The following is a 23,772-nucleotide window of genomic DNA, read 5'->3' as shown; positions in this document are numbered from 1 at the left end:
CATCTACCTACCTGTCCATGCACCCACCCCTCCTACACTTCCCATCCCTCCCATACACTCCATCTCCCCTCACCCCTCCCTAACTCCCTCTTCCACTCACACACCTTCCCTCAACTCCACCCATCCCCATTTCTGTGCTCCCCTTCTTGCCAGCACCCTCCATACTGAACAAAGGAGGATGGAGAAGGAAGAGAAGGATAATTAAAAGAGAGGGAGGGGAAGAGCATGAAAGATTGTGTGTGAGAGAGTAGCTGTGCACATGTGGGAGAGTGAGAAACGGAGAGGTTCGTTCAATTCTTTATTGCCCAATACCCACTGATAAATACATTTCTCCATGAGAAAGATCTTTCACTGCCGGCATCCAAAGAGTAGCTGCAGAACAAGAGGCTTTGTGTCGGTCTGACACCGAGGCAATGATAGAGAGAAACACAGAACCGAGGAGTGAAACAGGGAGGGAGGTCTGGGGGTGGGAGGAGGGTGGCCTGGGGATAAGTGGAGATGGGGGAGGGAGATCGAGGGAATAGTTGCTAGGTGCACTACAAGGCAGATGAGACAGAGACTGGTATGTCCTTCAGTCTAGGACAGACGGAGGGAGGGTCCCACAGTCTGAGGGACAGACAGAGGGAGAGAAAGAGGGTCCCACAGTCTGAGGGATGTATGGAGGCAATGTGATGGGCTTTGGTTTGGGTCAAGGTGCAAGATGGTGGGTTGGGTGAGAGATTGGAGGTGTGGATGGGGGACAGGGATGCTGGGGATGGGGGTTCGAGCAGATCACAGGAAGTGCCAGGTTTTGAGTGTGAGATCTGAGCATTGGAATGCGTGCAGAGATATCGGAAATTCCACCCGTCTGTCTGTTCATCACGGAATTGAAGCCAAGTTCTGGTGATTCCCCATGGCTGAGTTCTCTGGTTTGGTGAGGGAGCAGTTTCACCGTGTAGCTGGTGGAATCTTTCCATCCGCTGCATCTAAAATACCTTAATAACCTGGTTCAAAAATAAAACATGGATTAGTTTATTGATTAAGGTTGTGAGAGGTCGGGTGCCAGTCACACCCTCCCTCCCTCCCTCCCTCCCTCTACACCTTGGGCTGGCCTCCCATTGGACATCGGAGCTGAACCATGTATCAAATATTATGGGGAGAAGGCCAGGCAGTGGGGCTGAGTGGGAAAATGGATCAGCTCATGATTTCGAGCAGATGCATCTGGATCACCTTGAAAACACCAACTCCTAGACTTCATGGACTTTTCTTCATCAACTACAGCTCGACCTTCCACACCATTATTCCCTCCAGGCTGGTCAAGAAGCTACAAACTCTAGGCCTTTGTACCCCCCCTCTGCAACTGGATCCTTGATTTTCTCATCAGATGACCACAGTCAGTACGAATTGGAAACCGTCTCTTCCTCACTGATCAACACAGGCGCTCCCCAATGATGTGTGCTTAGCCCACTGCTCTACTCGTTATACACCCCTGACTATGTGGCCAGGCACAATTCTAATGCTACAAGCTTGCTGATGAGACCACAGTTGTTGGCAAAATCACAAATGGCAATGAGGAAGCATTTGAGAGGGAGATAGATCAGCTCGTTGAATGGTGCAACAACAACATCAACGTCAGCAAAACCAAGGAGATGATTGTGGATTTCAGAATGAAGTCAGGGAACACCTACCAGAACTCATCAAGGGCTCAGTAGTGGAGAGGGTCAAGAACTTCAAATTCTTGGGTGTCAACATCTCCGAGAATCTGTCCTGGAGTCTCCATGTGGATGCAATCACAAAGAAGGCTTGCCAGCGGCTAGACTTTGTGAGGAGTTTCAGGTGATTCGGCATGTCACCGAAGACTTGAAAACTTCTACAGGTGTACCGTGGAGAGCATTCTGGCTGGTTGCATCACTACCTGGTATGGAGGTGCCAACTCTCAGGACAAGAATAAACTCCAGAGGGTTGTTAACTCAGCCTGTAACATCACAGGCACCAGACTTCACTCCATCAAGGACATCGACATGAGGCGGTGGTGTCTTTATAAAAAAGCAGCCTCTATCCTCAAAGACCCCACCACCCAGGCCATGCCCTCTTCACTCTGCTACCATCGGGGAAAAGGAGCCTGAAGAAGAGCACCCAGCGGCACAAGGACAGCTTCTTCCCCTCCACCATCAGATTCCTGAATGATCAATGAACTAGAGACATGTACGATTATTTTTTTTTATATATAGTAAGATGGTTATAATATGAATGTTTGCACTGTGAAGTGGTTCTTCCCTCAGTACTGCCTTTTCCCCCCAACTCCTATCTTTCCTTATAGAAACCATCCACTCTCCTTCCTCTGAAACATTTTATTCTAACGTCAGAGAGAAGGCTGGGGATACTCAGTAGCTTGGGCCATTTCCTGTGGAGAGAGACAATGTTTCATGTTGAGATCAATGGGTTTGGATTCAAACTGAGGGAAGGTCATTGGCCAGAAACATTGCTGGACAGACAGTATCTGGGGAGGGAGAAACAACATCAGAGTTCTTTTCTTTCATTTCAGATATCTGCACTATTTGCTTTTAAAAGCATTTGCACCCTCCGCAGGGCTTCACACTGTTCATGCTTCAGTGTGCAGTACACAAATGTGCAGGAGAAACTCAATAGGTCACGCAGCATCCATAGGAAGTAAAGAGGAACCAACGTTTCGGGCCTGAGCCCCTCACCAAGGTAAGAGCAAAAAGCAGACAGGTTCCAGAATAAAAAAGGTTGGGGAGAGGCAGGGGGAGAGGAGCACAGGCCAACAGGTAAGAGGTCACAAGCAGATATGGGTATAGGGAAGAAGAGAAAAAAGCTGAGGTCATGGGGAGGTGGTAGCTCTCTGAATGGAGAGGGAAGGAGGGTGGGCAGCTGGAGGAGAGGAGACAGAGGGATAGGGAAAGAGAGAGACTCGGGAGGAATTTGATGGAAGCTGGAGAGGTGGATATTAATGCTGTTTGGTTGGAGAGTGTCCAGACAGAATATTGGAAGGGGGTGGGGGGGGGGGGGTGTTCCTCCAATTTGCAGGTAGCCTCGATTTGGCAATGCATGAGGCCATGGATAGACATTACATCAATGTTGTAAAGACAACAACGCTGGAGAAACTCAGCAGGTCAAACAGTGGACTTTATCTTTGCTATATAAAGATACAGAACTGACGTTTCGGGCTTGAGCCCTTCATCAAAGTATGAGCACATTTTGCTCTCACTTTCATGAAGGGCTCAAGCCCGAAACGTCAGTTCTGTATCTTTATATAGCAAAGATAAAGTCCACTGTTTGACCTGCTGAGTTTCTCCAGCGTCGCGATTTCACTTCAACCACGGTATCTGCAGGCCTGAGTGTTTTATTGTCAGAGTACTGGCCTCTTTCCTAAAGAAATCTCTTGGTGTCTGCCACATTGACCACCGCCAGTGGGCTGATATCGCCTCAAACCGTGCATCTTGGCGCCTCACAGTTTGGCGGGCAGCAACCTCCTTTGAAGAAGACCTCAGAGCCCACCTCACTGACAAAAGACAAAGGAGGAAAAACCCAACACCCAACCCCAACCCACCAATTTTCCCCTGCAACCGCTGCAACCGTGTCTGCCTGTCCCGCATCGGACTTGTCAGCCACAAATGAGCCTACAGTTGACGTGGACATTACCCCTCCATAAATCTTCGTCCGCGAAGCCAAGCCAAAGAAGACTGGCCTCTTTTAATAACGCCAAGCTCGAGTCTCTCCTTTCCAACTTTCTCTCCGATCGGTTCCCTCATTATTCGAGGGAGATGTGCCGTTTCCCTTCCCTTCACAATTCTAACACCGTTAATAGGTCAGGAAACACTTTCCCACTCACTGGTTTTCAGCTGCGTTCTGGTCAAGCTTGACCTTGGGGCAGAAACTGTGTTGACCATCCGGATTGTGTCACTGGCTGATAAACCATCCCTGGAAGGTAGGAGAAAACACCATGTCACATGGGTCAGGAACACCAACGCAAGGAGTCTGAGGAGATTTGGCCTGACGAGGAATACTCTGACATGTACAATTTGCAAAACAATAAGCTCATTATTATTATAGTTCAGAGTTCATGCTTGTAACGAGACGAACGCAGCCTTCAAGCTTGGGAGTGACATCGTGCACACGCTTGTGGATTTCTCTCAATTATTCCTTGGAATTAATTTTGGGATTGGAGTGTGGAAAATTGTTCATCAGGGGTAGTCAAGATGGTTCATCAGAACCTGTCACACATCATTTTTTTTAAATTTGGGGTGGCAATGTAGAGTACCGGAGGATGTCTGTTCATGGTGAGGGGAGGAACGTTTAGGGGAAGGTTTGTTTTTACACACCCACACAGTGGGTGCTGGGAATACATTGCTAGGGGTGGTGGTGGAGTTTGGTACAATAGGGACATTTAAAAATCTCTTAGGAAAAAGAATCTCAAGGTATATACTCTGACAATAAATTTGAACTTTTAACTTAGACATGGATGAGAGAAAATTAGAGGGTTCTGGGTGTGAGGGAGGAAAGGGTTTGATGATCGTGGAATAAGTTTACATAGGACAGCTCAACATCACGGGCTGAAGGGCCTGTATTGTTCTGCTCTATGTGTCATTCTGCATCATAACACAGAGACTTGAGGTCTTGGTCTCTGTCAATCCCATGGATAGAAGTTCATCAGGTTGAGGAAAGCCCTGGTAACAGAGATCCAGTTAGTGACTGATGGACCAAGGGACAGAAGTCCACTCCCTCCTCTCACCCCCACCTGCACAGAGCAGTGGGGCTTGCCGATAGGGCATGTGCCACATCACAGGGGTGGGGAGACAGGTGTGTGAAACAGACCCTCATAAAGCACTTGGAATTAGCTGGAGAAAACCAGAATCATCTTCCCTGCATGCAGTTCCAACTCCACTTCCCAGTCCCTGGCCAACCTTGACCTGCTCTGTCAGAGAGAGACCCAACACCTTATACTTCCCGGGCCTGGGCACTCTACAGCCCAGTGGCATGGATGTTCACTTCAATAATGAGACCTCTCTCTTCTGATCCACCTCTGTTCTTCCATCCTCCCTCATTTTTCTCCTCCTCCCCACACCCAGCCCCCTGCCCCACCTCTTCTCTTTCCCCTTCTTCTATCCTCCCCCACCAGCAGGATTCCATTCCCTCCTCCACCCCACTCTCTGGGCCCATCTCCCTTCACCTCTCCCTCAACAGTTCCACCTTCTCTGCCCCAGATTCCAGCACTGTACCCTCCTCCCCGTGTCCACCGCCACCCTCAGACATCATCTTCCTTCCCTCCTCCATTTTTCTTCCCTTTGTCTGACACCTACCAACAAACTGCCTAGCCCTCCCCATCTATCTGTTATAGTCTTTACCACTCCCTGGTTCACCCAACCCTTACTGACCCCTGTCCAACTTCTCCCACCCTGTCCCTGTTACACTGATCATCTGGTCTCTGCACATCCTGATGAGAGGTTCCAGCCGTTCTTTCTCTCCCGCAGATGCTACTAGACCTGCTGAGTTCATCCAGCAGGTTGCGTTCAGGCCTATCTCCCTTATCACCTTGTGAGGTGGGGAGAGATGAGGACAGACCTCACTACCTTGGACCCAATGACTACCCCTCACACAACTGGACTGGTGGTCATTTATCTGATCAAATGCTCCTTCTGGGCACATGTGTGTATCAACGCCTACTGTGGATCCTTGTCTGCAGGAGGGCAGGGGAGGCGGGAGATCAGTGGGGAGGCCAGTGTGGTGCAGGGTGCCTGCTCCCGTCAGCTTTACCTCTCCTCCTCTCCGTCCAGGAGCTTGCGGTAGGTGGCGATCTCCATGTCCAGGGCCATGGTGGCGTTCTGCAGCTCCTGGTGTTCGCGCGCTTGGTCTGCCAGGTCCGTCTTCACCTTGCGCAGAGCCTCCTGCAGGTCGTTGATGTGGTTCTTGGCCTCTTTGATGGCGAGTTGCCCGCGATCCTCCACCTCCACGATGTTCGCCTCCAGAGACCCCCTCTGCCAGACACCAGACTTTCCTCAGGGAGGTTGTCCACACTGCAGCCACACTGGGAGACCGAGAACCATCTCCCAACACACCCCTCTGATTAACCAACAATCAGTTCCCAAAGAGGACATTCAGCCCATCAGTTCTGGCTCCCCAGAATACCCCATCAAACTACTATTTCAACCCACTCCTCCTAAAAATACTTCCCTACTATTTGAAAATAGCATTTCTTTTTGTATGTTTCCTTAATTCCACATAAAGAGGCTTAAAAAAATGCAGAAGAAAGCCATTTTCACTGACATTTAAATCAGAGAGGAAATGTCCTGTTGGCTATCCAGTTACCTGTGGGGAATGAGACCTGCAGGATTAATGCTGTAATCCAGCAGGAGGGAGATTTCAGATCACATCTCCAAGATCACAGCCAATCAGTCAAGGTGGAAAACACAAAGGTCTGGATAAACTCAGCAGGTCGCGCAGCATTTGTACGAAGCAGTCGACGTTGAGCCTGAGCCTTTTGACAGGAATCAGGGTCCCTCGTCAGGAATCTGAAACGACGACTGCCCTTTTACTTCTTACAGATGCTGGATGGACCCGCTGAGTTTCTCCATCACTTCTGGGTAAGCACCAAACAAGCCAGCATCAGAATTAGGAGCAGGCCATTCAGGCCTTTGAGTCTGTACCACACCATCATGTGTCAAGGTTTCATTATTGGAATACTACATTTAGAATATAAGATGCTTGAAGTTCTTTAACTTTTGTCGCCATTTTTGTCCATTGCCCCTCACAGACCCCTACAGCACCTGGCATTCCTGGGCAGTCTCCGCTACAAGTACCGACCAGGCCTGAGCCTGCTTAGGTTCCGAGATCAGACAATCTCATGCATACTCAGGCTATTAGGCTCAGTCCCTATTCTTGCTTTCTCCTCATCCCTCGGGCCCTTCAATGTTGAGGGCCACATCCAGCTCCCTTCTAAATATATCTAATGGTCCAGCCTCAACAATTCTCTGTGGGACGGAGTTCCACAAGCTCACACCTCTCTGACTGAAGAGGTTTCTCCTCATCTCAGTCCCAAATGTCTCCCTCTCCTGGGCTTCCCAACATCCAGAACATTCTTCTTCCATTTTACCTGTCCAGTCCTGTCAGAATTTTCTACATCTCTGTCACTGTATTTAAGGAGTGTGTATGTTCTCCCCATGTCTGTGTGGGTTTCCTCCAGCTGCTCTGATTTCCTCCCACCCTCCAAAAATGTGCGGAGGGGGGCTGTAGGTTAATTTGGGTAGCACGGGCTCATAGGCTGGAATGGTCTGTTACCGTACTGTATATCACAATGTAAAAATTTTAATTAATTTTTTTTAAATTTAATCTCAGATCAGCCTTCTAAATCTCTGTGAGTTTAACCCTGGTCTATCCTGTTTCCCTTCATCTGTTAGTCCTGCTATCCCAGGGATCAGCCTGGTGAACCTTCACTGGACTCCTTCAATGCAAGAATGTCCTTCCTCAGATTAGAAGGTCAAAATTGTCCACAACATCCCAGGTGAGGCCTCACAACTGCATCTACATTCAAAATCTCTCACAATAAAGGCCAACACACCGTTTGCTTTCTTCCCTACCTGCTGTATATGTGACCCACCCTTCACTGACTGATGCCCCGTGGCCCCCAGGTCTTCCCCACCTGCAGTATTTGCGACCCACCCTTCACTGACTGATGCCCCATCACCTCCAGGTCTTCCCCACCTGCTGTACGTGTGACCCACCCTTCATTGACTGATGCCCCGTGGCCCCCAGGTCTTCCCCACCTGCTGTACTTGCGACCCACCCTTCACTGAGTGATGCCTCGTGGCCCCCAGGTCTTCCCCACCTGCTGTACTTGCGACCCACCCTTCACTGAGTGATGCCCCATCACCTCCAGGTCTTCCCCATCTGCTGTACGTGTGACCCACCCTTCACTGACTGATGCTCCGTGACCCCCAGGTCTTCCCCACCTGCTGTACGTGCGACCCTTCCTTCACTGACTGATGCCCCATCACCCCCAGATCTTCCCCACCCGCTGTACATGCAATCCAACCTTCAGTGACTGATACCCTGTGTCTCCCCCAGGTCTTGTTGCACCTCGTGCCACCATTCAGATAATAATCTGCCTGCCTGTTATTGTCAACAAAGTGGAGAGCCTCACACATATTGTCATTAGACTGCATCTGCCATACATCTGCCCATTCTCCTAATCTGTCCAAGTCACCCTGCAGCCTCTTGGAATCTCCCTCACAGCTCACATTGCCCTAGTGTCTGGATTAATTTTTAAAATTAAAAAATTATTACAGCGTGGTAGAAGCCAATTCCAGCCATTTAAACCCAAATTAATCTACAAACCTCTACATTTCTGAACGGTGAGAGAAAACCCACGCAGACACAGGGAGAATGTACAAACTCCTTACAGAGAGTGCGGGATTCGAACCTGGGTTGACAGCACAGTAATAGCATTGCACTATCCACTATGGTACTGTGCTGCCTTATCAATACATCTTGTAAAGATCTGGGGCCCCATTGTTGAATCCTGTGGTACCCACCAAGTAACTGGCTGCCAATCTGAAAAGGACCCATTTATTCCCACTCTTCTTCCTGCCTCTCCTGGTTTTCTATCTGCGTCAGTACCTCACCGCCTGTACCATGGTCTCTAACTTTGCACACCAATCTCTTGTGCAGGACCTTAGTGGTAGCCTTTTCAAAGTCCAAATGCAAAACAAATGGTTCACCATTTCCCTCTCCACTGGTTACTTGCTCAAGAATTCAAGAAGATTTGTCAAGCATGATCCCTTTTTGAAAATCCATGCTGACCTGAATCCACTGTGAGGAGTTTGCATGTTCTCCCTGTGACCTGTGTGGATTCCCCGGGTGTTCCAGTTTCCTCTCACTCTGCAAAATGTACAGAGTTGGTAGATTAATTGGGTGTGATTGGATGGCATGGGTTTCATGGGCTTGATGGGCCTTCATAAGACCATAAGTTATAGGAGCAGAAGTAGGCCATTCGGCCTGTCGAGTCTTCCCCGCAGTTCCATCATGAGCTGATCCATTCTCCCACTCGGCCCCATTCCTTGGCCTTCTCCCCATAACCTCTGATACGCTGACTATTCAGATACCTGTCAATCTCTGCCTTAAATACACCCAACAACCAAGAAATTCCTCCACATCTCTGTTTTAAACGGGCACCCTTCAATCCTGAAGTTGTGCCGTCTTGTCCTGGACTCCCCTAACAAGTGGGTATCTACTGTATTTTATTGTTAAATTTAAAATTAAAAAAATTAAACAATTAAATTTTGCCCATCGCTGATGTCAGGCTCAGGGATTTATAAAACACTGATTTCTCTCTCCCTCTGTTATTTGACCTTCCAATGCAAAGAAACTGACCCAGAGTGTAAAGAACAACCACTGTCCCTGAGACCACCTCCATAAGCACTCTGGGATGAAGGTCTCCTCTCTGCTGGTCCCTCAGACCCCCTGTATTCCCCGAACGGTAAATGGATGGAACCAAAGAACCTATTCAATTGGTCTGCACCTCCTTGGTCCCCATGGTGAATTCTCCTGGTTCTGACTATAAAGGGCCAGCGTTTGCTTTACCATGTCTCCTTTTAACACTGATAGAAGCTTTTACCGTCAATTTTTATCTTCCCTACAAGTTTCCTCTCATACTCCATTTTCCACCTACTAATTACAAACAACATAAAACATTCTGGCACAGTTCAGAGGCTGTGGCCCACAAAGTTGTGCTGACCGACGTAAGCCTAATCCACAATAATCTACATCAGACCCATAACCCCTCTGTTTTTCTTGGCATGAAACAGAAAGTCACTGCGATTGCAATAAAAATCCAGAAATGCCAGCGTCTCACAGCGTCCACAGGAGGAAATGAATCTTTACCCACTATGGACACTGGGAGACCAGCTGAGTGCCTCTGGCATTTCTGGACCTCTAATTTTCCTTTCTTCCATGTAGCTAATGCCCCTACTGTTCCAGCCTCCGCCACCACCCCCAGCAATGTATTATCTGAGTAAATGTTCCTCCGCTCACTTTAAACAGATGTCCTCTGGTGTTGACCACGAGCTTTCTGGGAAAATGGTGCTGGTTGTCCACCCAATCTAAGCCTCTCATATTCTTATACACCTCAATTATGTCACCTCTCTTTGTCTTCTCTGCTGTATAATAAATGTCTCCCAGTTTACAAGATCCTTTGGTTTGATGCTACCCCTGTGGCCTTCGAGCCACGGCTCAGCTGCCGGCACCCACTCAATTTTACGGCAAAAAGAGATGCAGTTTCAGTCATACCTGCTGCCATCTATCCACATCCCTCCAGTAGGTGTCACCAGAGTTCCCCTCCAAGTCTGGTAACAGACTATGGGCCCATGAGCCCACGCCACCCAATGACACCAAATAACCTACAATCCCTGGTACATTTTGAAGGGTGGGAGGAAACCGGAGCCCCAGGAGAAAACACACGCAGACACGGGTAGAAGGTACAAACTCCCTACCAACAATGCAGCATTCGAACCCGGGATGTTGGCGCTGTAATAGCATCACACTAACTGCTACACTAAGTGTGTCATCCTGTCCTAACTCTGAAATTAACAGGGGCATTCTCCCCTCATGATAATTTCCACCACATTGTGAAGCCCTAAATATTCAGACACAGAGTGAAGTTCCCTCCACACCATCCCATCACACACTCCTGGGATCAGACGCAGAGTGAAGCTCCCTCCACACCATCCCATCACACACTCCCAGGGTCAGACACAGAGTGAAGCTCCCTCCACACCGTCCCACCACACACTCCCGGGGTCAGACACAGAGTGAAGCTCCCTCCACACCGTCCCATCACACACTCCCAGGGTCAGACACAGAGTGAAGCTCCCTCCACACCATCCATCACACACTCCCGGGGTCAGACACAGAGTGAAGCTCCCTCCACACCGTCCCATCACACACTCCCAGGGTCAGACACAGAGTGAAGCTCCCTCCACACCGTCCCATCACACACTCCCAGGGTCAGACACAGAGTGAAGCTCCCTCCACACCGTTCCATCACACACTCCCAGGGTCAGACACAGAGTGAAGCTCCCTCCACACCGTCCCATCACACACTCCCGGGGTCAGACACAGAGTGAAGCTCCCTCCACACCGTCCCATCACACACTCCCGGGGTCAGACGCAGAGTGAAGCTCCCTCCACACCATCCCATCACACACTTCCAGGGTCAGACACAGGGTGAAATTCCCCACCACACTGACCCATCACACACTCCTGGGATCAGACACAGAGTGAAGCTCCCTTTGGACTGTCCCTTCAACCATTCGCAGGGCAGAGGTCTGAGGAGATAGAAAGAAAAACCATCTGAAAAGAGAATAGGTGCGAGACCAGTTACTAGTTTACAATGTTTGTCCCTTGATCAGTGAGGCGAGTCTCAGACACAAATCATTGTCTCTCCTGGCCCTGTGTCTGCACCTGCTTCCTACCTGGTTCTGAAACCCGTCAATGTCCGACTTTAACCTCTGCAGCTGCCGGTTCAGTTCCGCCGCCTCGTTCTTCGTGTTTCGCATGTCCTCGTTCTGCCTCGCCTTGTCGTTCTCCAGATCCTGCAGCTGTGGACAGGGAGAGTGCGGTGAGCATCGGGCTGTGCTGACCAGGACCCCTGTGGGTCTGGCCTACCGATGAAAGGCCAAGGCATAGTTTGGTCATTTGAGATGCAGTGCTATTGTTAGCGATAGGTACCGTAAGAATGGACAATCTTCTCTCAAAGGACAAGATGAATTTGAGCAATGTTGAGGGGATCCACAGTAAGAGGTGAATAAGGGTACAGTAAAAACCAGGAACTTGGAGTCATGGAGTTCTATGCACTGAAATTCTTACATGTTTCTAGCTTTAGGTTTTGGAGCACGGAAACATGCTCTCTGTCCCAACTGTTCAAGATAACCAAGGCAGTCCCATTAACCTGCACTTTGTCCATCCCCCAATCCCCTCTAAAACTACCCTATCCATGGGCCTATCTAAATGGCTTTTAAATGTTATAATTATCCCAACCTCCCCCATTTCCTTTAGCTGCTTGTTCCACACAGCCACCACCCTCTGTGTGAAGAAGGTCCCCCTCAAATCTCCTTTAAACTTTTCCCCTCTCACCTTAAACCCATAACGTCGAGTTTTAGATTCACCTACCCTGCGGAACAGATAATGACTATTTACCTTGTATATTCTGAACTCATGATTTTATAAACCTCAGCCACCTACATTCTAGGGGCAGCCATGCTCGATCTGTTCACCACCCCCTCCACAGGACTCTGCTCAAGGTTTATGGACCCCGTTCCCTGTGAATCAGTCAGGTTTTGGTTTCTTCTGTACTTCTCTCCTATCATCTATTTTAGGCAGAGATTGATAGGTTCGTGGTTAGCCAGGGCATCAAAGGTTATGGAGAGAAGGCTGGGCAGTGGGGGTGAGTGGGGAAATGGATCAGCTCATGATTTTGAGCTGATCCATCTGGATCACCTCGAAAACACCAACTCCTAGACTTCACGGACTTTTCTTCATCGACTACAGCTCGGCCTTCACCACCATTATTCCCTCAGGGCTGGTCAAGAAGCTACAAACTCTGGGCCTCTATACCCACCTCTGCAACTGGATCCTTGACTTTCTCATCAGACGACCACAGTCAGTACGAACTGGAAACAACGTCTCCTCCTCACTGATCATCAATACAGGCCCACCCCAATGATGCGGGCTTAGCCCACTACTCTACTCATTCTACACCCATGACTGTGTGGCCACGCACAATTCCAATGTCATCTACAAGTTTGCCGATGACACCACAGTTGTCAGCCGAGTCACAAACTGCAATGAGGACGCGTACAGGAGGGAGATGGATCAGCTCGTTGAATGTTGTAACGACAACAACCTTGCGCTCAATGTCAGGAAAGCCAAGGAGATGATTGTGGACGTCAGAAGAACATGGCCCAGTCCTCATTGAGGGCTCAGTAGTGGAGAGGGTCAAGAACTTCAAATTCCTGGGTGTCAACACTCTCCAAGGATCTGTCTTGGAGCCTCCACGTTGATGCAATCACGAAGGCAGCTCACCAGCAGCTAGACTTAGTGAGGAGTTTGAGGAGATATGTCTCCAAAGTTTCTACTGTTGTCCCGTGGAGAGTATTCTGGCTGGTTGCATCACTGTCTGGTACAGAGGTGACAACTCTCAAAAGAAGAAAAAATAAACTCCACAGAGGTTTGTTAACTCGGCCTATGACATCATGGGGACCAGACTTCACTCCATCGAGGACATCGACAAGGGGTGGAGTCTCAATCCTAAAGGACTTCCCCCTTATCCTTAAACTGGGACCCCTGGTTCTGGTTTTCCCCAACATCAGGAACAACCTTTCTGCATCTAGCCTGTCCAATCTCTTTAGAATTTTATACATTTCTATAAGATGATTCCCCCCTCAATCTTCTAAATTCCAGCAAGTAGAAGCCTAGTCGATCCAGTCTTTCTTCATACCCAAGTCCTGCCATCCCTGGTATCAATTTAGTGAACCTTCTTTGCATTCCCTCTATGGCAAGGATGTCTTTCCTCAGAAAAGGAGACCAAAACTGTAGACAATACTCCAGATGTGATCTCACCAGGGCCCTGTATAGCTGCAGTAAAACCTATCTGTTCCTGTACTCTAATCCTCTTGCTATGAATGCCAACATACCATTTGGTTTCCTCACTGCCTGCTGTACCTGCACGCCCACTTTCAATGACTGGTTAGAAACATAGAAACATAGAAGATAGGAGCAGGAGTAGGTCATTCGACCCTTCGAGCCTGCTCCGCCATTCAACGAGATCATGGCTGATCTTAAAGTTCAGTACCCCGTCCCCGCCTTCTCTCCGTAACCTTTAATACCCTTATACTGAAGAAATAGATCTAATTCCCTCTTAAATATATTTAATGAACCTGCCTCTACTGCCCTCTGTGGCAATGAATTCCACAGATTCACCACCCTCTGGGTATAGAAATTCCTCCTCATCTCGGTCCTAAATGGTTTGCCTATTATCCTCAAACCATGGCCCCGGGTTCTGGATTTTCCCGTCATTGGAAACATCCTATCTGCATCCATTCTGTCCAGTCCTGCCAGAATTTTACATGTCTCTATGAGATCCCCTCTCAATCTTCTAAACTCCAGCGAGTACAATCCCAATTTGCGCAATCTTTCCTCCTAAGTCATTCCTGCCATTCCAGGTATCAGCCTGGTGAATCACCTCTGCACTCCCTCCATTGCAAGAACAGCCTTCCTTAGATAAGGTGACCAAAACTGCACACAATACTCCAGGTGGGCTCTCACCAAGGCCCTGTACAGCTGCAGTCAGGTATCCTTGTTCCTATACTCAAACCCTCTTGATATGAAGGCCAACCTACCATTGGTTCACAGCAACACCCAAGTCTCGTTGCATCTCTCCTTTCCCTAATCAGAAAGATTTTGGCATCTTAGCCTTTATAAATCAAAGTATTAAGTACAGGAGTTGGGATGTTATGTTGAAGTTGTTTAAGACATTGGTGAGGCCACATTTGGAATATTGTGTGCAGTTTTGGTCACCAAACTACAGGAAGGATATCAATAAGATTGAAGGAGTGCAGAGATTTATCAGGATGTTTCCGGGTCTTCAGGAGTTGAGTTACAGGGAAAGATTAAACAGATTAAGACTTTATTCCTTGGAGCACAGAAGAATGAGGGGAGATTTGTTAGAGGTTTACAAGATTAGACAGAATGGATGCAAGTAGGCTTTTACCATTTAGATTGGGGAAGGTAAATACGAGGGGTCCTGGTTTTAAGTTGAAAGGGGTATGGTTTAGGGGGAACTTTAGGGGAAAGATTTTCACTTCCAGTGGGAGTGTGGAACGAGCTGCCAGCTGATGTGGTGAATATGGGTTTGATCTTGAGGCATGGAGTATAAATATAGGGAGATTACAGTGGGGTGGAGCAGAAGGTAGTGTTGCTGGCCTCCCAGTTCCAGAGACTTGGGTTCGATCCCCATTTCTGGCACGGTCTGCGTGGACTTTGCAAGCTCTCCCCGCTACCTGGGACATTAGACGGGTGGACAACTTGGTGAAGTACCTCTATGCTGTTGCACTCTCTTGACTGATACACACAGGATGGAGTTGACATGTCCAGTGAGGGACTGGGGACAGTTCTGGTCACTGCAGGATGGGGGCAAGGGTTCCAGTGAGGGATTGGGGATGGTTCTGGTCACCATGGGACAGGGGGGAAGACGACGATGCAAGTGACTGATGCCGGAGCCGCAGGGATCTCACCATGTTCTGGTACCAGGCCTCGGCCTCGGCCTTGTTCTTGGCGGCGATACCAGCGTGCTGCTGCTTCACGTCTGTGATGATACTCTGCATGTCCAGCTGCTGGCTTTTCCTCACCTTCAGGGTGACGGCGGTCGACTGGATCTGCGACTGCAGCTCCTGAATCTCCTGCAATCCCACAGTTTGTTGCCGGTTACTCAACCCTCACCACACAGCTGGCTCGCGCACACTCATCCGTGACATGGTTGGGAAAGTAACGCTCCCACCACACTGACCCATCACCACCTGCCCCCTCCCCCCAGGGCTGGAGAGCACTGAGTGCCAAGCCAGTTGTACCCTACCAGTGTGGAGGTGGATGATGGAGTTGGCTCTGCGAGTCCCAGGCGTGGAGCTGCCTTGGGCATGTTGTCCAGGGCATGGAGTTGTCCTGGGTGTAGAGCTGCCTTGGGCATGTTGTCCTGGGCATGGAGTTGTCCCAGGCATGGAGCTGCCTTGGGCATGTTGTCCAGGGCATGGAGTTATTCCAAGTGCAGAGTTGTCCCAGGTGCGGAGATGCCTTGGCCATATTGTCCAGGGCATGGAGTTATCCCGGATGTGGAATTGTCCCGGATGTGGAATTGTCCTGGGCACGGAATTTCCTTGGGCACATTATCCCAGGCACAGAGTTGTCCGTGGGTACGATGGGGGGATTTCCGGGACTGGTGGGTGCCGTAGGGGCTCCAGTGTACTTTGGAAGGTGATGCTATGTTATAATTTGAACGAGTACATAGCGTCTTACTGTAATATTGTATAAATGTGATTTGTTTTCATCACTGAACTGACCCCCTTTGTTAAAAAGGTTAAAAAGAATGGTAAAGACAACATGGTTTTGTTTTAAGTAAAACTTCCTCTGCACTGTTCCACGAGGATGTACACTGGCAGCAGGAGAGTATAGCTATGCTGAGTGCGATATGATGCATTTTGCAGATGAATATAGCACAGGAGGACTTTTGTCCCATCGTGCTATGCTATCCCATCAGTCATTTTGCCCTGCTTCTCTGAATATTTCTCCCTTACCTCTGATTCCCTTTGAAAAGTTCTGCTCCAGGTCATTGAATGGAAACTTCCCCTCCTCTGCCCTGGGACTCTGCCATCCATCTCTGCTCCCCTCCCACCCACTGCCCTGGGACTCTGCTCCCCCTCCCATCCTCCATCCTGGGAGTTTGTTCCTCCATCCCGACCTTTCCCTTGGAACTCTGGCCCCCTGCTGCCACTGCCCTGGGACTATGCCCCCCCCCACCCTTCATCCCAGAACTCTGCCCACCCTTTCTCTCTGCCTCTCTACCCTCGGAATCTTCCCCCTCCCTCCCTGCCCCAGGAATTTGCCCCCTCCCAGCTCCACCCCGGGAATCTCACCTCCACCCCTCCCTACCTTCTCCACCCTGAGATTGCCCCACAGCCCCCTCCACTGCCAAAGGAATCTTCCCCCCTCGCCTCTGCCCCAGGAATTTGAACCCCCACCACCACCCCAATTCTGTGTCTCCCCCCACTCCTCTGCCCCAGGACTTCTCCTGCCCTTACCACTCTGAGTCAGCCCCCCCCCACCTCCACCCTTAGACTGCACCCCCCCCACCCCAGGACTCTGCGCCCACCTCCTGCCTCAACCCCGAGACTCTGCGCCTCCCCCCACCCCAGGAGATGGAGGAAGAGCTGCCCCCAATCCTCAAGAGTTGGGGATGGAGCAGGGACTCACCTCGGCATACAGCAGCTTTAGGAACTCGATCAGGTTGCTGAGATATTCCAGCTTGGACTCCAGTTCCACCTTTTGGAAGTAAGCCTCATCCACCTCCTGGGCAAGTTTTGGGGAAGAGAGAAGGGATGAGGTTTCAGCTGAGATCTTAGTGGTCCTCAACCTGCCCCTCGCCCCCTTATCTGTCCATTGTTCCATGATTAACCATTAGGCTCAGCAGGCTGAAGCTTCGGGGCCCCGGAGTTTAGGGGGCCCATCAAACAACAATAGAACTAAGAGATTCAACAATAGAAATATCACTTTAACAATGCTAAACTATTTTAAAATTGCAACAACTTGTAGCTTTCAATGCTCCTGTTGAATGGTTTTCACCTATTCACTGAAATTAACAAAACGGGCAGCGACAGCGCCTCAATGTGGGATCAATGGCCATCTTTGTTACCCATAATTCCCCATGCAGCTGGAACCTCTCTGCCTGTGCCAGCAGCAGGGAAATGCACATGCCTGTTGTTACCTGCCTTCTATCTGTAACTAGTGTTAATTCGAACAATTGTAATGGTAATGGTAATGGTAATAATGGCTGCACCATTTCATCAGATGCAAGGATCGACAATGAGATAGACAACAGACTCGCCAAGGCAAATAGCGCCTTTGGAAGACTACACAAAAGAGTCTGGAAAAACAACCAACTGAAAAACCTCACAAAGATAAGCGTATACAGAGCCGTTGTCATACCCACACTCCTGTTCGGCTCCGAATCATGGGTCCTCTACCGGCACCACCTACGGCTCCTAGAACGCTTTCACCAGCGTTGTCTCCGCTCCATCCTCAACATCCATTGGAGAGCTCACACCCCTAACGTCGAGGTACTCGAGATGGCAGAGGTCGACAGCATCGAGTCCACGCTGCTGAAGATCCAGCTGCGCTGGATGGGTCACGTCTCCAGAATGGAGGACCATCGCCTTCCCAAGATCGTATTATATGGCGAGCTCTCCACTGGCCACCGTGACAGAGGTGCACCAAAGAAAAGGTACAAGGACTGCCTAAAGAAATCTCTTGGTGCCTGCCACATTGACCACCGCCAGTGGGCTGATAACGCCTCAAACCGTGCATCTTGGCGCCTCACAGTTTGGCGGGCAGCAGCCTCCTTTGAAGAAGACCGCAGAGCCCACCTCACTGACAAAAGGCAAAGGAGGAAAAACCCAACACCCAACCCCAACCAACCAATTTTCCCTTGCAACCGCTGCAATCGTGTCTGCCTGTCCCGCATCGGACTGGTCAGCCACAAACGAGCCTGCAGCTGACGTGGACTTTTTACCCCCTCCATAAATCTTCGTCCGCGAAGCCAAGCCAAAGAAGAAAAGTGGAAAGTAGAAGGAACCCCCTCCATTTCAGGAAATTTTAGTTTTGATTCAAATACAGTTACATTGGAGTGGGGCATGGAGTACTGGAAAGCTAATGGTAATAAAATTGTTTGATCTGGTTTGGCTGTCATATATCGTGCTTCTTTGAAATGAATACAAGATAAAATCCACTCTTAATACACGAGCCAAGGACTCGAACGTGTCCCAGCTCCTCTCTGCGCCTGGAAACGAAAGCGTCATGCGAATGTATTCTCTGAAATGGGCAGTGGATGATTGTTCCCTCTTGGCCTCCTTAGAAATTAAATTAAGGGCAATGTTACAAGCTGAGAAACAAAGCAACCACTGATTGAATTCAACGTCGAGACCAAAAATATCTAAACTGGCAATATTCATACAAATTAGCGTGGACTTTAGTGAAGTCTACATCTAATGGACTTGTAATAAAACATGGCATTTTCATCTTGATTATTAGCGCTTTTCATAAGATAAAGGAACAGGAGGAAGCCATTTGACCCATCAAGTCTGCTCCACAAATTCACCAGGAGCTAAACTGTTCTCTCTGTTTTTAATTTGAAGTTCAAAAATGAAGTAATAATGGGGCAGAGAGGCCAATTTTTTTTGTGAGATTCTTAGCTAATTGGTGATAAAAAGGTGATAACCTCCTGTGGTGAGTGTCTGCCAAGCTGCCTGTCTCTCCCCCCAACCTCTGTACTAACATTGGCTGTGCTTTATCTCTACTGTTAAGGACACTCCCCTTGGATATAACTGGATATGCATCTATTGTCTTTCATTATTGTACCATGAGTTTCTGCTAATAAATTTGAAGGGCCAGTTGATGAAGTGAACAAAGACGATGTCAAACAGTAATCATATTCTATCTGGATAAGCCCCTGTGGTACTGGGGTTAGATATTCAATCTCAGATGAACAGTGTGGTGTTAAATTTCGGTGGGCCACTACCCACACTTACCATCCCCTGTGCTAGTTACTGCTAGTCTGTCCACATTAAAGATCTAAGCTCCCTCCCTTTTCAGTGATTTATCCCCTGAGTGTCGGCCAATTGCCACTAAGAGCTGTTCTTATAGCAAAGAGGATCGTGAGTTTATTAAAGCTGAGACCCAGAGATGGCTTAAAGAGGGAGTAATTGAACCCAGTAAGAGTCAGTGGCGAGCCCAGGTGGTAGTTGTGAAAAATCACACTAAGAAATGACTGGCTATTGACTACAGCCAGACAATCAACCATTACACTAACCTGGATGCCTACCCCCTGTCATGCATCAATGAAATGATTAATCAGATAGCTCAATACAAAGTGTACTCCACTATTGACCTCAAAGCAGCTTATCACCAAATCCCCCATTAAAAAAAGGAACGACCCTATCCAGCCTTTGAGGCTAATGGGGGGGTTATACCAGTTTAAAAGGGTACCTTTGGAGTCACTAATGGTGTGTCAGTGTTTCAGATTGTTAGGACGTATGAGTTACAGGGTACGTTTCCCTATCCGGATAATGTCACTATCTGTGGGAAAACACAGGCTGAGCACGACAACTTAAAGAAATTTTTAGCAATGGCTAAAGAACTCAACATAGAAACATAGAAGATAGGAGCAGGAGTAGGTCATTCGACCCTTCGAGCCTGCTCCGCCATTCAACGAGATCATGGCTGATCTTAAAGTTCAGTACCCCGTCCCCACCTTCTCTCCGTAACCTTTAATACCCTTATACTGAAGAAATAGATCTAATTCCCTCTTAAATATATTTAATGAACCTGCCTCTACTGCCCTCTGTGGCAATGAATTCCACAGATTCACCACCCTCTGGGTAAAGAAATTCCTCCTCATCTCGGTCCTAAATGGTTTGCCTATTATCCTCAAACCATGGCCCCGGGTTCTGGATTTTCCCATCCTTGGAAACATCCCATCTGCATCCATTCTGTCCAGTCCTGCCAGAATTTTATAGGTCTCTATGAGATCCCCTCTCAATCTTCTAAACTCCAGCGAGTACAATCCCAATTTGCGCAATCTTTCCTCCTAAGTTATTCCTGCCATTCCAGGTATCAGCCTGGTGAATCGCCTCTGCACTCCCTCCATTGCAAGAACATCCTTCCTTAGATAAGGTGACCAAAAGTGCACACAATACTCCAGGTGGGGTCTCACCAAGGCCCTGTACAGCTGCAGTAAGGTATCCTTGTTCCTATACTCAAACCCTCTTGATATGAAGGCCAACATTACCATTTGCCTTTTTAACCGCCTGCTGTACCTGCATGCTCGCCTTCAGAGACTGGTGTACAAGTACCCCTAGGTCTCTCTGCACTTCCCCATCTCTTAATCTATTGCCATTCAAATAGTAATCTGCCCTCCGGTTTTTATTACCAAAGTGGATAACCTCACATTGATCCACATTGTAGTGCATTTGCCATGGATCTGCCCAGTCCCTCAATTTATCCAAATCACACTGGAGCTTCCTGACCCCCTCTTCCGTGCACACAACCCCTCCTAGCTTAGTGTCATCTGCAAATTTGGAGATATTACATCCAATCCCCTCATCCAGATCATTAATGTAAATTGTGAACAGCTGGGGTCCCAGTACAGATCCCTGTGGTACCCCACTGGTCACCGCCTGCCACTCAGAAAATGAGCCATTTATCCCAACTCTCTGTCTTCTACCTGCCAGCCAGTTCTCAATCCACATCAATACTTTGCCCCCAATCCCATGAGCCTTGATTTTGGAAGCCAGTCGTTTATGCGGGACCTTACATTTATCGAGGACAAATGTGTGTTCAACGCGACAGAGCTACCCATTCTGGGCTACATGGTCCGCAAGGGCGAAATCCGCCCTGACCCAGAAGAATGGCTCCCCTTAAGAAGTTACCACCCCCAAACTCAGCAAAAGCCCTTAAAAGGTGTATGGGATTCTTTTCCTACTACTGCAAATAGGTTCGGGACTACGCCACGAAGGCACGCCCTCTGTTTGACACTAAATCTTTTCCTCTCTCTCCAATGGCCTTGAAGGCTTTGGAGAGAATTAAAGCTGATATTGCCAAAGCTGCACTCTCGTCCATTGACGAGGACGTCCCATTCCAAGTGGAAACTGGTGCCTCAGATTGTGCCTTGGCAGGAACCCTTAATCAAAAGGGCAGACCTGTGGCCTTCTTCTCCCGCACGTTACGCGGACCTGAACTTAAACATCCTGCCATTGAAAAAGAAGCCCAGGCTATTATTGAAACTGTTCGCTACTGGAGACACTTTCTTGCCGGCAGAAAATTTATTCTTGTCACTGATCAGAAATTTGTAGCCTACATGTTCAGTCCTAAACACAAAAGTAAAATCAAGAACAATAAGATGGTACGCTGGCAAATAGACTCTCAACTTATAATTATGAGATCCAGTCCAGACCGGGCAGGTTAAATCATCCCTCTGACCCATTGTCACGATCTGCTGCTGGTTCTCAGCTGGAGGGGCTAAAAGAGATCCATAGCAGACTGTGCCACCCAGGAGTCACGAGATTCTTCCACTACATAAGGGCGAAGAACCTTCCTTACTCTCTGGAAGAAGTCAGGAAACTGACTAAAAGCTGTCCTGTTTGCGCAGAATGCAAACCGCAATATGTCAAAGCTCCAGAGGCCACTCTCATCAAGGCAACCTGATCTTTTGAGAGGATTAGCCTAGATTTTAAAGGGCCGTTACCTTCCAACAACAAAAATGTATATTTCCTTACTGTAATTGACGAATATTCCAGGTTTCCCTTTGCGAAACCCTGCCCTGATGTCTCGTCAGCGTCTGTCATTAAGTCACTTGACAGAATTTTCAGCATTTTTGGTTTTCCCAATTACATTCGTACCGATAGAGGCTCAGCATTCATGAGCGCTGGACTGCGGCGAGCCCTGCTATGAAAAGGAATTGCCACCAGCCATACCATGAGCTACAACTGCCAGGGCAATGGGCAGGTTGAAAGGGCTAATGCTACAGTCGAGAAGACTGTTAATCTTGCTTTAAAAACACATGGTTACCCTGTTACCCGGTGGCAGGAGGTGCTGCCTGAGGCACTACATTCTATTCTGTCTTTATTGTGTACTGCAACAAATCAAACACCTCATGAATGTATGTTTACCTTTCCTAGGAAATCAGGAACCGTGATGGACTGGCCAGTCTGTTTATCTGAGCCTGGAACCGTGCTGATGAAGAGCCACGCTCGGGCGCGTAAAACAGACCCCCTAGTCCAACCAGTTCAGTTACTGCATAGTGACCCCAACTACACTCATGTTAAATTCCCAGACGGGAGTACTGACACTGTACCCCTAAGAGATCTGGCCTCGCCTGGTTCACCCCTTCCTCGCACCCCTACTCAGAGTGAGCCTGAGAGGTTGGACTCACCCCCCCTCTTCCCCCTTTGTGGTTGAATAATGATTAAGTAATTTGAACTTCAAACATCATTGATTAAATTAAATTTGAAATCTGAATTGGAAACGCGTGTAGTTGCTTTGGTGACACTAGAGTGTTGTGCGCATGGCCCGTGAAAGCCCCTTCCCAAAATCACCGACCCCGGGTGGGTCTTACTAAAACTCAGCCTAGGGGCCCAGATGGTAGTTAATCCGCCACTGCCTTCTGCCCACTACTGATCAAACTGTGTGTTTCATGCTCCGTCCCCACTTGTTCCCCCCCCCTCCCCCCCCAGGTCTCCCAATACGACATCCGTGCAGGATGGATAACTGCTGGGATTCAGAACCAATCACACCCTTGAGAAACCCCCTACAATTGACTTCATAGTGGCAGATCTGTAAACAGACCTAATCTATACTTGACTGGCTACAGGTGAGCCCTAAATAGACCCTCTGCTGATGGACTACAGGCAGACCTCTGCACCTGACAGACAACAGGCAGACCATAAATACACCCGACTAACTACAGGCAGACCCCACAAGCAGACTCTCCATGTGCCTGACTGACTACAGGCAGACCATGAACACACATTAACATCGACCTCTGGTTTGCATTGGCCCCCCTTTCCCCGCAACCCCCCAATCCTTCCCTCTGTCTCCTTTCCTCTAGCTCTCTCTCTCTCTTCCTTTTTCCCTCTGTCTCCTTTCACAGACCCAAAATCGACCACCCCTCCTCCAATCCATTTTCACCTTTCTCCTGTGTTCTACCTATATCCAATTAACACCTTTTGTCTTTTGGGCTGTACTCCTCCCCACTTCTCTTCAGCCCTTTAATTTGGGTACTTCTCTGCTTTTTACTCATTCCTTGAAGAAGGGCTCAGGCCTATGAACACTGTGAGACTGGCTGAGTTCCTCCCGCATTTGTGTTTTTACAACAATCACAGCATCTGCAGACTTTCACGTTTCACCTCATCTCTACAGGCAGACCATGAACAGACCCTCTAAATACCTGACAGTACAAGC

The 23,772-nt window shown here is 48.7% G+C and overlaps 1 protein-coding gene and 1 long non-coding RNA gene across 2 annotated transcripts in view; one reads left to right on the top strand and one right to left on the bottom strand.

Annotated features, from left to right (window-relative positions):
* Window positions 1–285: 285 nt before the first annotated feature.
* The window catches only part of LOC138751205 (keratin, type II cytoskeletal 8-like), a 35,610-nt gene continuing 12,123 nt past the window's right edge, over window positions 286–23,772 (bottom strand). Inside the window, exons 3-8 of the mRNA XM_069913249.1 lie at window positions 17,014–17,109; window positions 15,285–15,449; window positions 11,466–11,591; window positions 5,755–5,975; window positions 3,833–3,921; window positions 286–983 (exon numbers count right to left, since the gene is read on the bottom strand). Of these exons, the coding sequence (XP_069769350.1) occupies window positions 976–983; window positions 3,833–3,921; window positions 5,755–5,975; window positions 11,466–11,591; window positions 15,285–15,449; window positions 17,014–17,109 (705 nt within the window). The 3' untranslated portion in view covers window positions 286–975. The remainder of the gene's footprint in view (window positions 984–3,832; window positions 3,922–5,754; window positions 5,976–11,465; window positions 11,592–15,284; window positions 15,450–17,013; window positions 17,110–23,772) is intronic.
* Window positions 2,494–22,830, top strand: LOC138751206 (uncharacterized). The gene is made up of 2 exons (XR_011349763.1): window positions 2,494–2,691; window positions 22,491–22,830. It is a non-coding gene; the product is annotated as an uncharacterized lncRNA (long non-coding RNA).

This window comes from Narcine bancroftii, unplaced genomic scaffold (genome assembly GCF_036971445.1).
Source record: "Narcine bancroftii isolate sNarBan1 unplaced genomic scaffold, sNarBan1.hap1 Scaffold_821, whole genome shotgun sequence".
In the NCBI taxonomy this organism is placed as follows: Eukaryota; Metazoa; Chordata; class Chondrichthyes; order Torpediniformes; family Narcinidae; genus Narcine; species Narcine bancroftii.
This window is presented reverse-complemented; position numbering and strand designations above follow the sequence as displayed.